Here is a 13,175-nt window from a genome sequence, read left to right on the forward strand (position 1 = left end):
GAGCTAGATTCACTGTTTTGTTTTTCATTCTTTTGATTCAAGGGTTTTTTAAAGTCTGTCTGGACTTGTCCATGCTGGGAGGCAGACTTGATCATCTCTTTATGGTAATTTTTTGGAAATTAAAGCATTATATTTAAAACTTAGCAGATATTTTATACTGTTATTACATATTTGTACTTAAAAATGTTAAAGGTTTTTAAGAAAACAAAATATTTAAGTCATATTTGCAGTATCATGTGTATTCAGTTGATGTATTCATTTCTAAACCTGATAAAGTAATATTTCTATTAATGGCCTCTTCTAACCTCAACCTTTAAGGAAATATTTTTAGTTGGACTGATTATTAGTATGTGGTTTAAGAATTATTTTCTTCCATTTTAAAAAATTTTTAATTTTTTTTTTTAAGCAAACTCTGCGTAACTTATTGAGCAAAGTTTCTCCTTCCTTTTCTGCTGAACTTAAACAATTAAATCAACAATATGAGAAATTATTTCATAAATGGATGCTGCAGTTACAGTAAGTATTATTATCATAACAAACCGTTGCCAAATAAGGAATATATTTTTATGTTTTTGTTAAAATAATATATTTAATTTTATTTTTATAAATAACTTAATGTACTTATATATGTAAATCAATTAAAAGTAGGTATTTTCCCAATTTTATGACTCAAAAAGAGGGATGTCATTTTATTGAATGACTGCAAAAATTCTACATTTTTTAAAAATTTGTAATATGAAGATAAATATCAATATTTTAATCTAGTTTTCCATAGTAAAGTTCTTAAAATGAAAGAATGTGTATTTATTCTCTTTTAATATAATTCTATTTACATATACTTTAAGAATTTCATAAGGTTTGTTACTTGAACATTTTAGCATTTTAAAATTATTTCTTAGAAAACTTTTTCAATTTTACTATTTTTCAGATGCCTCAGTTAAACTTTAAATTTCTATTAAAATACATAGAAGAGTGATTAAAATAAAATAAAAATATTTTCTTCTTTACTTGTATTTAAAAGGACCTTAACATAAAATAGTGCTTAAAATGTATGCTAATGTAAATATACCTGCACATTCATAGTTGCATAGTCAATTGGGCCAACTAAATGGGAAAGGTCCATCAAACAGTAAGACCATAAAAATTATCATAATTATCCTTAATTGATCCTAGTTTTATGTTGGCAATAGTATATACAGAGGTTATGCTGGGAAGAAAATGATTATCTTTCTTGCAAGGACCTCAGCTTTTCTCAGTAACTGTGGATATGAGGAGTACAAATTTGTACAGCAGCTATTTGCTCAAATCCTGTTCCCTTGCTTAACAATTCTTCCTTTTGCCTGTTAATTCAGGTTGCTTGATTTACTTTGCTTCCCATTCTAGACCTTGTGGTCAGCTACTTCAGTGGAATTACTAACTGAATTCCTTTGCCCCTTTTTTTCTGTTTCTTTGAACTTGCTAATCTCCATCTTCCAGTGTTACTTCTCTCTGTTTATTTCTAGGCTGTAGTGTCATTGCCATAGGGCATCACATAAATACTCTTTGTCTGACTGATCTCCATAAACAGTCATGGAGCTGGATTTAGCTTGACTTTAGTGTTTGGAGGGTCTCCTTCACTGTTTTGACTTCTAATACTGTTTGTATGTGAATAACTGTCAAAATTGTTACCTCTAACTTAGACCTCACTCAGTTGTAGCAGATGTGAATATCTGAATGTAGGTTGGATGCTGTGTGAATAATTCAACATACATAAAATTGAGCTCATTTGAAAACCATCACACCTACCTTCCCTCATCCAGCATGGTAAATTCATATCTAAAGAAAACTGATATTCCCTTTTCCTCTTCCTCACATTAATCTCTCCAAATCCTATTGATTTCACCCCATATAAAACTCTTAACAGTATATTTTTCTTCATGACTTCTAATTCAGGTCTTTCATCTTTGGCAGTTTTGCTCCTCCTTCCTATCCATTCCCCTGACACAACAGTGTGATCTTTCTAAAAAGATCATGTTACTTTCCTTCTGAACTTTTTTGGTTACTTTTAAGTGCTCATTGTCCTTGCAGTAAAGTCAATTAATGTCTTTTATGATTTAACAAGACTTTTTTATTACTTCTCTGCTTATCTTTCCAATTTAATCTATCAATTTCAACTCTGCTTTAAGCTGTTAAACTTTTTAGTGTCTTTACTGACCATGGTCTCTTTGTCTCTGAAAGGTAATGGCATTAGAGAGAAAGTTACTAAAGAAGTTGAAACCATAAGGTTTCAAATGGCTAATAGAATGGTTCCCTTACTTTGCACAAGTTGGGAATCAATTTAGACATCTTCCTGTATTCTTTATAAGCTAAAATTATCAGTTAATAATGAAATTGGCAATAAGAGGTTTTAAACATTAATTTCGTGAATGCTATCTTTTCTAACAGCCTTGGGTTCAACATTGTGCTTTATGGTTTGGGTTCTAAGAGAGATTTACTAGAAAGGTTTCGAACCACCATGCTGCAAGATTCCATTCATGTTGTCATCAATGGCTTCTTTCCTGGAATCAGTGTGAAATCAGTAAGTTTAAAAAAACTAAAGGAAACAATATTTAAAGGATTTTGTTGTTGTTGTTGTTTTAGCCTTTAAACTAGTTAGATTGCATGGTACTTAAGATTATCTATTTGGAATCAGAGGGTGGCTTTAAAAACCCCACTTTTTTCCTCCTTTTATAACTGATATGTATTAAACCTTAAAGAAATACTAGCTTGTTACTATATCAAATATATATGGAAATTCTCTGCAGGATAGGATTATGTGGTCTGAAATTTTATTATATCTTTATGTAATTTGGTACTCTAAATATAATAATATAAATAATAGTCTGTAGTTTTATGTGTATATCGTAGAGTATTTTTATTTAAAATACTCGTCTCTTCATGCTTTGAGAATTTCTTTAAAGCTTTTAGATGCTAAATATGAACCACCATAGCATTCCTTTAGTGTCCTTTGTGCTTATATCCTGTTTCCCTTGATAAGTTTATATTTTTCTAATATTTTTCACTGTTCAGTTTTTTGTTTTTGCTACTCTCTTATATTATTTTTATACTTTTGCTGTACTTCCCTGTTTCTTTTTAGTCATAATTTATGGGAAAAATGAATTAGAAATACTTAAATACCTAGTAGAATTTTTTGAAGTAATTTTTCAAGTTTTAAGTGAAAAATAATTTTTAATTTATATAAAAGGATTGATTTACTAGTTGTATTTATCTTACATGACAATAAATTATAATTGATATTGTACCTTTTGCACTTTTATGATATAGATCTTGAATTCTATAACAGAAGAAGTCCTTGATCATATGGGTACTTTCCGAAGTGTACTGGACCAACTAGACTGGATAATAAACAAATTTAAAGAAGGTAACATGAAGTAGATGATATGCAGTTTTTGGATGTAAACATACACTTTTACATATTTATGTATTTGTATACACAAAAATGAGGATTATTAGCTGCCATGGCACATATCTTAATCTTAGCTACTCAAAAGACAAGAGGATCATGAATTTAAATCCAGCCTGTGCAACTTAGCTCTATCTCAAAACATTAAGGAAAAAGGGGGACAGGGGGTGGGGTACATGGGTTATTGATGGAACACCCCTGGGTTTAATCCCTAGTACTGGGGAAAAATTTTTTTTCCATATCACCATATTAAGATAATGCTAATGTAGATTTCTCTCAAATAATGTCCCTTTTTTTTCTTTTTAATGAATTTGTTCTGTAAACTTCATCTAACTAAAAGAATTTCTCCTACTGTCTTAAATTTGTATAGCTTCTTACTTATAAATGTTCAGGTTTTATGCCTCTAGTTGATTGGTACATCTTTTACAGATTTTTTTATTTAATATTTTGTAAAACATTTTTATTTCTGGGGCCTAAAGTATATAGCCCAGTGATAGAGTGCTTGCCTAACATTCACAAGGCCCCCTGGGTTCAATCCCCAGCACTGCAAAAAGCAATTTTTTTTAATTTGCGATTCTGAGGGTCAAACCCAGGGACACACTACAACCAAGCTATATCCTCAGCCCTTCTAAAAATTTTTTTATTTTGAGATAGGGTCTTACTAAGTTTCCGAGGCTTGCATCAAACTTGTGATCCTCTTGCCTTAGCTTCCCAAATTGCTGGGATTACTGGCATGGGCCACTGTACCTGGCACAAAAATAAAATAAATAAAGTGAACAAACCATGCATTTCTTTCTTTTTTTTCCTCTTTTTTTTTTTTTTTTTTGGTACAGAAGATTGAACTCAGGGGCATGCAACCACTGAGCCACATCTCCAGCCCTATTTTATATTTAATTTAAAACTAGGGTCTCAGTTGCTTAGCACCTCCCCATTGTTTAGGCTGGTTTTGAACTTGCAATCCTCCTGTCTCAGTCTGCTAAGCCACTGGGATTTTTCCCACTGACTTATATTCTCAACCCTTTTGCCTCTTATTCTTTCTACCTCTGGTAGAAAAAAAAAATTTTGTTTACTGTTTTTGAAAGGATTGTTTTCTATCATATACACAAGGTGTTCCTGTTTCTTACTAGGTCTCCGGAGACATTACTACTACCATTGAGTAGGTTTTGTGTTTGTTGTTGTTGTTGTTGTTGTTTGTTTGTTTTGTTTTGTTTTTGGTACTGATGATTGAACTTGGGTACTCAACACTGAACCACATCCCTATCCCTAATTTGTATTTTATTAGAGACAGGGTCTCAGTGAATTGCTTAGCGCCTTGCTGTTGCTGAGGCTGGTTGGCTTTGAACTCTTAATCCTCCTGCCTCAGCCTCCCAAAATGCTGGGATTACAGACGTGCACCACTACACCTAGGACCATTGAGTTTTATTGGAAAAAAAGTAGTTTACCCAATTCTGCTGACCTTCCACATGATTGTTTTTCTATTTTCATATCATTTCAGAGATTTTGAAGACATTCCCCTTTTTGAGATAGGGTCTTACTAAGTTGCCCAGACAGTATTCAAACTTACAATCCTCCTGATTCAGCCTCCTAAAGTCACTAGGATAGCAGTGTACACCACTGTGCCTACCTATAATTTTTTTCCTTAAACCCATTGACCTTGGCTTATTCTTTTGCTCTGATATAGTCCATGATGTTGACAGCTCCATCCTTTAAGTTCTTCCATCACAACATTTTATTCCTGGTAGTACTGGAGATTAAACCCATTGGGGCTCTACCACTGAGCAACATCTCTATCCTTTGGGGGTGGGGGTTGTTTTGTTTTTTGAGACAAGGTCTCACTAAGTTGCCCAGTTTGGCCTTGAATTTGTAATCATGCCTTGCCCTTCTGGGAAGCTGGAATTATAGGTGTTGACCATCGCATCCTGCTCTTCATTGACTTTTTTTGTGTGGTACTGTATATTGAACCAAGGGCCACTCAAATACTAAGCAAGCATTCTATCACTGAGTTATATGCCAGATCTTCATTTATATATTTCTCTGAACTTCCAGATACTTGAGCAATATCCTAAAGCTCTCCCCCGTTTTTTGTCTTCTTTGGCTTTTGTGATAATCAGGATTTTCAATATAATCTCTTACTGCTTAATGGGAACTCTTTTTGTTGTCACTTAATCCACCTTGCAATGTCACATGTAGAGATTCATTTCCAGTCTGCTACATGAATCTTGCTGTGTTAAAACTGCATTTTTTAGGACCTGGCTCAAGTGCTAACTATAATAACCTGCCTATTTTCTAAGTAAATGACCTATCTTTTCAAATAAATTGCATATCCCTAAGAAATCTTTTTTGTTGTTGTTGTTGTTGTTGTTGTTATTGTAGGTTTTTGTTTTGTTTTGTGGGGTTGTTTGGATTTTGAGCTTTTGTTTTTCTTGTTTTTTAAGGTATTGTTAAGATGGGGTCATGCTATATTGCCTAGTTTGATCTCAAACTCAAGGGCTCAACATCCTCTTGCCTCAGCTTCCTGAGTTGCTGGGACTATAGGTGTGGGCTACCACACCCAGCTAGCAACCTTTATTTTGTCCTCCAATATTTTAATATATTCTCTAATACCTAGGCTCTGTGTTTGGTAGGGACTTCACAAATATGCACTCAGAATAATAACTGGATTTCCTTCCTTTCAGATTCTTCCTTGAAACTCTTCCTTCTTATCCACAATCTGGATAGCCAGATGTTGAGAGGAGATAAGAGCCAGCAAATTATTGGACAGTTGTCATCTTTGCATAACATATACCTTATAGCATCTATTGATCACCTCAACGCACCTCTCAGTAAGTTAAAAGTTACTTTTTCTTTCTTGAGATATCCATCTTAAAAAGTTTTCTTATTGTTTTCCAGTATGTTTCCTGGTAAGATATTTAAAGACACAGGTTGCAAAAAATTTAGGTATTCTCAATTTGATTTAGAGCATAGTTCTAGAAAATAAAAATTCACATGCTTAAGAGGCATATTTAATTTGTATTTAGTGTACAAATAAAAATTGAGATATTGTCTGACAAGAAATTTAGTTTGGATGGTTTGGATGGAGAAGTGATAAAAATGGAAAATTTCAGAGTTGGTTGCATTGGTATAGGCCTGTAATCCTACCTACTCTGGAGGCTGAGGCAGGGGAATCACAAGTTCAAGGCTATCCTGGGCAATTTAGTGAAACTCTTATCTCAAAATAAAAAGGGTTGGTAATATATGTAGCTCAGTGGAAGAGTGCTTGCCTAGTATGTCTGAGGCCCTGGGTTCAATCCCTAGTACTGGGAGAAAAAAAATTTTACATCAGCCTGGGCAACTTAGAGAGATCATATCTCAATTTTAAGTATGAAAAGGGATAGTGGTGTAGCTCAGTGGTAGAGCACTTGCCTAGCATGTGCAAGACCTTGGGTCAATCCTCAGTACTTCCCCAATCCCCTACCCTCTAAAAAATCAGGATTCATTTTGTTCTATTTAACATTTTCTCATTTTTTTCCTGGAGTGGAATCTAGTAACACGAAAATAATTTGTAATTCTTTCCTTTGGACATGTCCTGTAGTGTGGGATCATGCAAAGCAAAGTCTTTATAATTGGCTCTGGTATGAAACTACTACATATAGTCCTTATACTGAAGAAACCTCCTATGAGAATTCTCTTCTGGTTAAACAATCTGGATCTCTGCCACTTAGTTCCCTGACACATGTGTTACGAAGCCTTACCCCTAATGCAAGGTAAGAATGTCAACTCTAATTCTTTTTTTAAAAACTATACAGGTGAGGGTTGGAGATGTAGTCAGTGGTAGAGCACTAATATGTACAAGGTGCTGGTTTGATCCCAGTTTTACAAAAAACAAAGGAAAACCCTCTATATATTTGAATGTTTGTACTACGAAGTTTATTGGTGCTATACTAAAGTCCCTATTTAAAGGATTACGAGAGATAGTAATAAAAACAGTTATAGTATTGGGTTATACAGTAGGCAAAATACTCAGTACTAGTCTATCAAATTGCCCAGTAATAAACAAGAGTACTAATATTTTTTCTTTAATAAATTTTTATATTTCTGAATGAGAGCATCTAAATGGTCATTATGAGAAAAAGCAGAATTTTGGTAGATTTTACTTGTTTTTTTCCCCTTTCAAGGTAGAGTTTTATCTTGTTGCCAGGCTGGTCTCAAGCAATCCTCCTGCCTCATGAGTAATTGGTACATAGGTGGGCAGTGTGACACTCAGCTTGGATTTTACTTAAACTTTATGGCTATGTTTAATTATATATTGAGCATTATGATCCCTCTCAAAAGCATAAAATTCTAGATCTGTCTTGTAAGACGAGTTGTTGAAAAATAACAAACCTTCCTGAGAACAGATATGTAAAACCTGAATAGAAAGAAGCCAGAAGCAGTGGCCCAGACCCCGTAATACCAGCTACCTAGAAAGCTGTGGCAGAAGGATTGCAAGTTCAAGGTCAACTTCAAAAAGTCAGTGAGACCCTGTTTCAAAATAAAAAGGGCTGGAGATGTGGTTCAGTGGTGAGGTATGCACTATGCCCTGGGTTCAATCCCCAGTACTGCAAAAAAAAGAAAACAAAAACTTGTTAAAAGAGTTTTTAGAGACATGGGAAAAATCAGTAATTGAAAAGGTGAAGGATAAAATGGTGCATACAGTATATAAATGTATGAATTTATATATTTCCATGGTGCCTCACTCCAGAAAGATTTGATGTAGCTGCATATGCAATATGATCTCTACACCTAATGTTAGTGGCTATTATCTTAGGATTAGGAGGATATTTTACTCTTTAGTTGTTAGTATATATTCCAAATTTTCTATAAGGAGAACTAATCTGCAGTCAGAAAAGAAAATACTCTTATATTTTAAAAAAGCTTCTTTTCTATGAGTCAAAAAGAATGATACTCCTTAGAGAAAAGAATAGAAAGAAGATAATGCAGACAGGCCAGATATTTGATGTTCTCTTTGTGTGTCTTACTACTAGCTGTTATTTCTTGCTATTATTCTAGATGTGACTTCCTGTTTGTTTTCTTTTTCTTTAGGGGGATTTTCAGGCTACTAATAAAGTATCAGCTGGATAACCAGGATAACCCTTCATACATTGGTATCCAATATTTGATACTACTACGTTGTGTAACTTTTGTTTTACCCCTAACTTAAATTCCTTTTTTGTGGAATCTAGTGAAAGAACTGCAGTTTCTCAAAGTAGTGAATAAGTGGTTGCTCTGTGATGGGTATGTCCTTCACACAGTAGATTTAATTGTTCAGCTCTCCTGACTTATTAGTTCCCTTTTTAAAGTCATTTATTCACCCTGTTTAAAACTGCTGCAGTAGCTGGGCCTAGTACCAAAGGCCTGTAATCCCAGCTATTCAAGAGCCTGAGGCAAAAGGATGGTAAATTCAAGACCAGCTGGATAATTAATTTATTGAGACCCTTCCTCAAAGCATGCAGGGGGTCTTGGGTCCAATCTCCATTGGTAGGAGCGGGAGGCAAAAATAGAATGTCCACAGGCTTATGTTCTGCTTGGTCATAATTGACTACTTTCAGCATTCAGTTCTCTTTAAAAAGTATAGGCCACAGGTGCAAACCTAAAATATTTTTTCTCGGGTAAGGTTGCTTCTTCCATGGGTTGTTTTATTTGTTTGTTTGTTTGTTTGTTTTTGCCAGGTACTGGGGATTGAACTCGGGACATCTACCAGTGAGCTATATACCCAGCTCTTTGATTTTACTTTGAGACAGGGTCTTGCTGTGTTAACCAGGCTGGCCTCAAATTTATGTTCCTCCTGCCTCAACCTCTCCAGTAACTGGAGTCAGAGACATGCAGCATCACACCTGGCTTGTTTTTTTTCTTTTTTAAGAAATCAATCTGTATTGATGGCTTTGGCATAATATGTTGGCAACACTTTTGTTATCTATTCTTTGATATGGGTATCAGTTTATGGGTTACATCTAAATGCAGACTTACTTATGTTCACATCTCCTTTCGATTTCTTTAGGACTTTCTTTTCAAGATTTTTACCAGCAGTGTCGGGAAGCATTCCTTGTCAATAGTGATTTGACACTCCGAGCCCAGTTAACTGAATTCAGGGACCACAAACTTATAAGAACAAAGAAGGTAAAATTCTGCTGTTTTAGGATTATGTACCAGGAGAAGTACATATCATTTACTTTGGATAAGTATATCTTTGACTCAGACCTGAGTATGAAACAGTTTCCATGGTGGGCCACAAGGATTCCTTTAGTGTATGTGCCATCTTAGTTCTGTAAAAAGAGACATGTAGAAGTACTCTGCTTGGGCTGGGGATGTGGCTCAAGTGGTGGCGTGCTCGCCTGGCATGTGTGGTGCCCGGGTTCAATCCTCAGCACCACACACAAAACAAGGATGTTGTGTCCGACAAGAACTAAAAAATAAACATTAAAAAAATTCTCTCTCTCTCTCTCTCTCTCTCTCTCTCTCTCTCAAAAAAACAAAACAAAAGTTCTCTGCTTTACTGCAGAGAAGAATACTGTGTATAAGTTCTAGTCCAAAGTAATAGACCATTAGAAATATAATATGAATCAAATAATTCTTTTCTAATTAATTCAATATATATTTGATATATTAATATAACTATATTTGATATAGTTAGTAAGCACTAACTGTATATCAAATATTAGATTAAGTATGAAGTTATAGTAATAAGCAAAATCCTAACTGCTTTTCTGATGGAGCTTAAAGTGGTTGGATTCAAGATATACTTGGCAAGCAGAATTGATAAGAATTGATGAAAAATTGGATGTGGAAAATGTCAAGAGTGATTCCTGGTTTCTGGTTTGCATAGCCAGAGATAGTGGGATCATTTGATGAGAAACTGGAAAAGTAATGTTTGTGGGATACAGATCATAAGCTAATGAACTTAGTAAGTTTAGACTTTAACTCTGGTTTTTTCTTTGTGATTCCCAAGTAGAGTGTCAATTACGTAGTTGGATACCTAGAGCAAGAAACCAGAGGAAAAACCTAGGCTGGACATACAAGATTATGATTCCAATATATTCCTGTTGTAATTGAAACCAGGCATTGGTGGGACTAGTAGAATGAGGACATTTAATGAGAATAGAGGGACAGTGACTAAGCCAAGAAGTCTTAAATTTAATGGCCATGGATAAACCTCCAGAGGTAAGGAAAACAGCCAGAGAGAAAAAAAAAAACAAGGTGTCAGAGAATCCAAGAGTAGCGTATTTTTAAGGAAGAGAGAATAATAGTCTACTGTGTCAAATGTTGCTGAGAGGCCAAAAAGATGAAGACTGAAAATATCTGTGGGATTTAGGATTATGGAATTCCTTAGCAGAATAACATATAACAGGAGCAGTAGCTAGGTTGGACTATGTGGACTGATAAGTGAAGAAACAGATTATATATATACACATATATAGACAGTGCTCTCTCTGGAAAGATAACAGAGTAGGGCAATAGTTGGAGAGGAATGAAGGAACCTAATGAAATCGATTTTAAAAAAGAGAGATACCTGAATGTGTTTAAAAGCCAGTGGAAAGAATCTTATTGAAAGAGAAAAAAGAACAGAGAAATCAGGAATCAGGTTATGGAGAAGGCAGGAGGATAAAAGATCTAAAGCTCAGTGAAGAAAATATCTACCCACCTACCCCACTCTATTTAGTTTTTCTTTCCTGGTAAAATGGTTTAACTATAACTCAGTGTTTTAAAATACATAAATATGCCTGTTTGTCCTTTTGCCTTTTTATATTTTGGTATTTCTTTAAAACGCTATATCAAAGAATCAAATCCATTTCATTAATGATGTTCTTGTGTCTTTTAGGGAACTGATGGAGTAGAATATTTGTTAATTCCTGTTGACAATGGAACATTGATTGATTTCTTGGAAAAGGAAGAAGAGGAGGCTTGAATCTATCTTTTGCTCTTGAATCTTCCATTGGAAGGGTTGTTGTACCCAGCTGCCACTCTAGTCGAAAGTGTTGTGTTTACATCCAACATTAGATTATTTTTCCAGCATATAATAAGATTTAATGTTATGAGAGGATATGTTATCAATTAGATCTTTTGATTAGCCTGGCTGGTGTACCATCTCTAGTGTTATGCAAGTGGTCCTTGAGTTGCAGAAAATGTGCCTTTCACTCATTACCTCTCTGGAGACTTCTTGCTGGAATGATCAGTGTGCTCAGGGACTATTTGGAACTGGATGCTTTTGAATTCTTTTCTACTAAAGATATTATTCCTAATTTTTTGAGGGCCTTTTAACACTCCTGGAGCTGACTGTAAGTGTGCTTGTTCCAGAGCACAGAAGTACAAAGACAGGCATCACAGAAGTGTGTTCTTTGTTTTGGAACAGATGAGTGGAGACAATAGATCATTTTGTGAAATAATTTAAGAAAAGGTCTGGGGAAGAAGAAGTAGGTGATCTGCCTTTCTCCTTTTGAATTTAGGCTACATACTTGGTAGGGGAGTAATACTATTCAGTTGGGATAGTGGGATAAGCATAAGGATGGTATAGGGTATATACCCAACTTAGAAAACACATCAACTATAGATCATATTTGGAAAAGTCATTATCTTAGCCATGACCTTGACCTTTATGATATAAGTGAGAAGCCAGGCTAAAGAAACTGAATCCTGACTTACATTTTAGTTATTGTTTTCAGAACACAAAACATTTCATTATTCTTGTATATTGACAATAGTGTATTAGTGGTTGGCTGAAAATGTTGGTTTCTCTGTCAAGTAGACATTAATCTCACTGTAAGATACTTCCATTTTTTGTTAAAGTGACAATTTCAAGCCTCCTAGATATTTACAAATCTTTTTCTTATTAGGAAAGAAAGGCTAAGCTTGACCACTGTTGTCAGCTTATAGATTACACAAACCCCCTGAAATATGTCACACCTGAAAATGAAATTCATTTAAATATCATTGTCATAAAGTCTTCAGTGCATCAGTTTTTCTTATTTCTTATCCTATAAACTTTTTTCATGAAAATATTTCCAGAAATATTGGGAAGTTTTTTCATATAATTAATTTCATGTTAAATCCACTTATTAAGGATTTAGTCTCATATATAACTATTAACCAAAATATGTGAACAAATTTATACCTGAATATGAGATTAAATAATTTAATAGTACCAAAGCATATTCAATGAAAGTGAATTTCTTTCCCATTTCCTAATCCCTGGTCCTTTAGGTAACCACTGATAGCAGTTTCTTAAGTATTCTTCCAGAGGTAATCTATGCACATGTAACAATATGTCTTTCTCTTTCAAAAACATAATGGTAACTAATGTACTTGCTGGTTTGCACCTTGCTTTTTTGCTTAATATATCTAGTTTTGACAACTGTTAACAGTATAAAAACTATATAAAACCTTTAATAATCTAATGTGCAAATTTTTGCATTTGCCTTTAAATATCTACTGGTTTATTTTTGTAATTTTTGTGTTTATACTATTTGCAAGAGTATGTGTCAATAGAATTTACTATTAATAAAAAGCCAATTTGGATAGAATCACCTTTTTAAATTTATAGTGCTGTTTTCTTACTAAAATATCTCAAAATAGTTTTAAAAAATTTTTTGAGTTCATCTGACAAAACACTGATGATCTTGGCAGAATTATCATATGTTCATCATTAACTTGTGTCAGCATCATTGGTTCCTTAGCCAGCAGTTATGTCCTGACTACCTTCCCTCTTCCCCACTGATGGTGA

The 13,175-nt window shown here is 34.2% G+C and overlaps 1 protein-coding gene across 2 annotated transcripts in view; it reads left to right on the plus strand.

Moving 5' to 3' along the window:
* Positions 1 to 12,880, plus strand: part of Orc2 (origin recognition complex subunit 2) — a 41,491-nt gene extending 28,611 nt beyond the window's left edge. For both annotated transcript variants that reach the window (XM_076865632.2, XM_076865633.2), the window contains 8 exons: positions 407 to 516; positions 2,425 to 2,557; positions 3,304 to 3,400; positions 6,118 to 6,264; positions 7,014 to 7,185; positions 8,504 to 8,565; positions 9,459 to 9,577; positions 11,277 to 12,880. In XM_076865632.2, coding sequence (XP_076721747.1) covers positions 407 to 516; positions 2,425 to 2,557; positions 3,304 to 3,400; positions 6,118 to 6,264; positions 7,014 to 7,185; positions 8,504 to 8,565; positions 9,459 to 9,577; positions 11,277 to 11,363 — 927 coding nt within the window. In that variant the 3' untranslated portion in view covers positions 11,364 to 12,880. The remainder of the gene's footprint in view (positions 1 to 406; positions 517 to 2,424; positions 2,558 to 3,303; positions 3,401 to 6,117; positions 6,265 to 7,013; positions 7,186 to 8,503; positions 8,566 to 9,458; positions 9,578 to 11,276) is intronic.
* Positions 12,881 to 13,175: the final 295 nt, after the last annotated feature.

This window comes from Callospermophilus lateralis, chromosome 9 (genome assembly GCF_048772815.1).
Source record: "Callospermophilus lateralis isolate mCalLat2 chromosome 9, mCalLat2.hap1, whole genome shotgun sequence".
Taxonomy (NCBI): Eukaryota; Metazoa; Chordata; class Mammalia; order Rodentia; family Sciuridae; genus Callospermophilus; species Callospermophilus lateralis.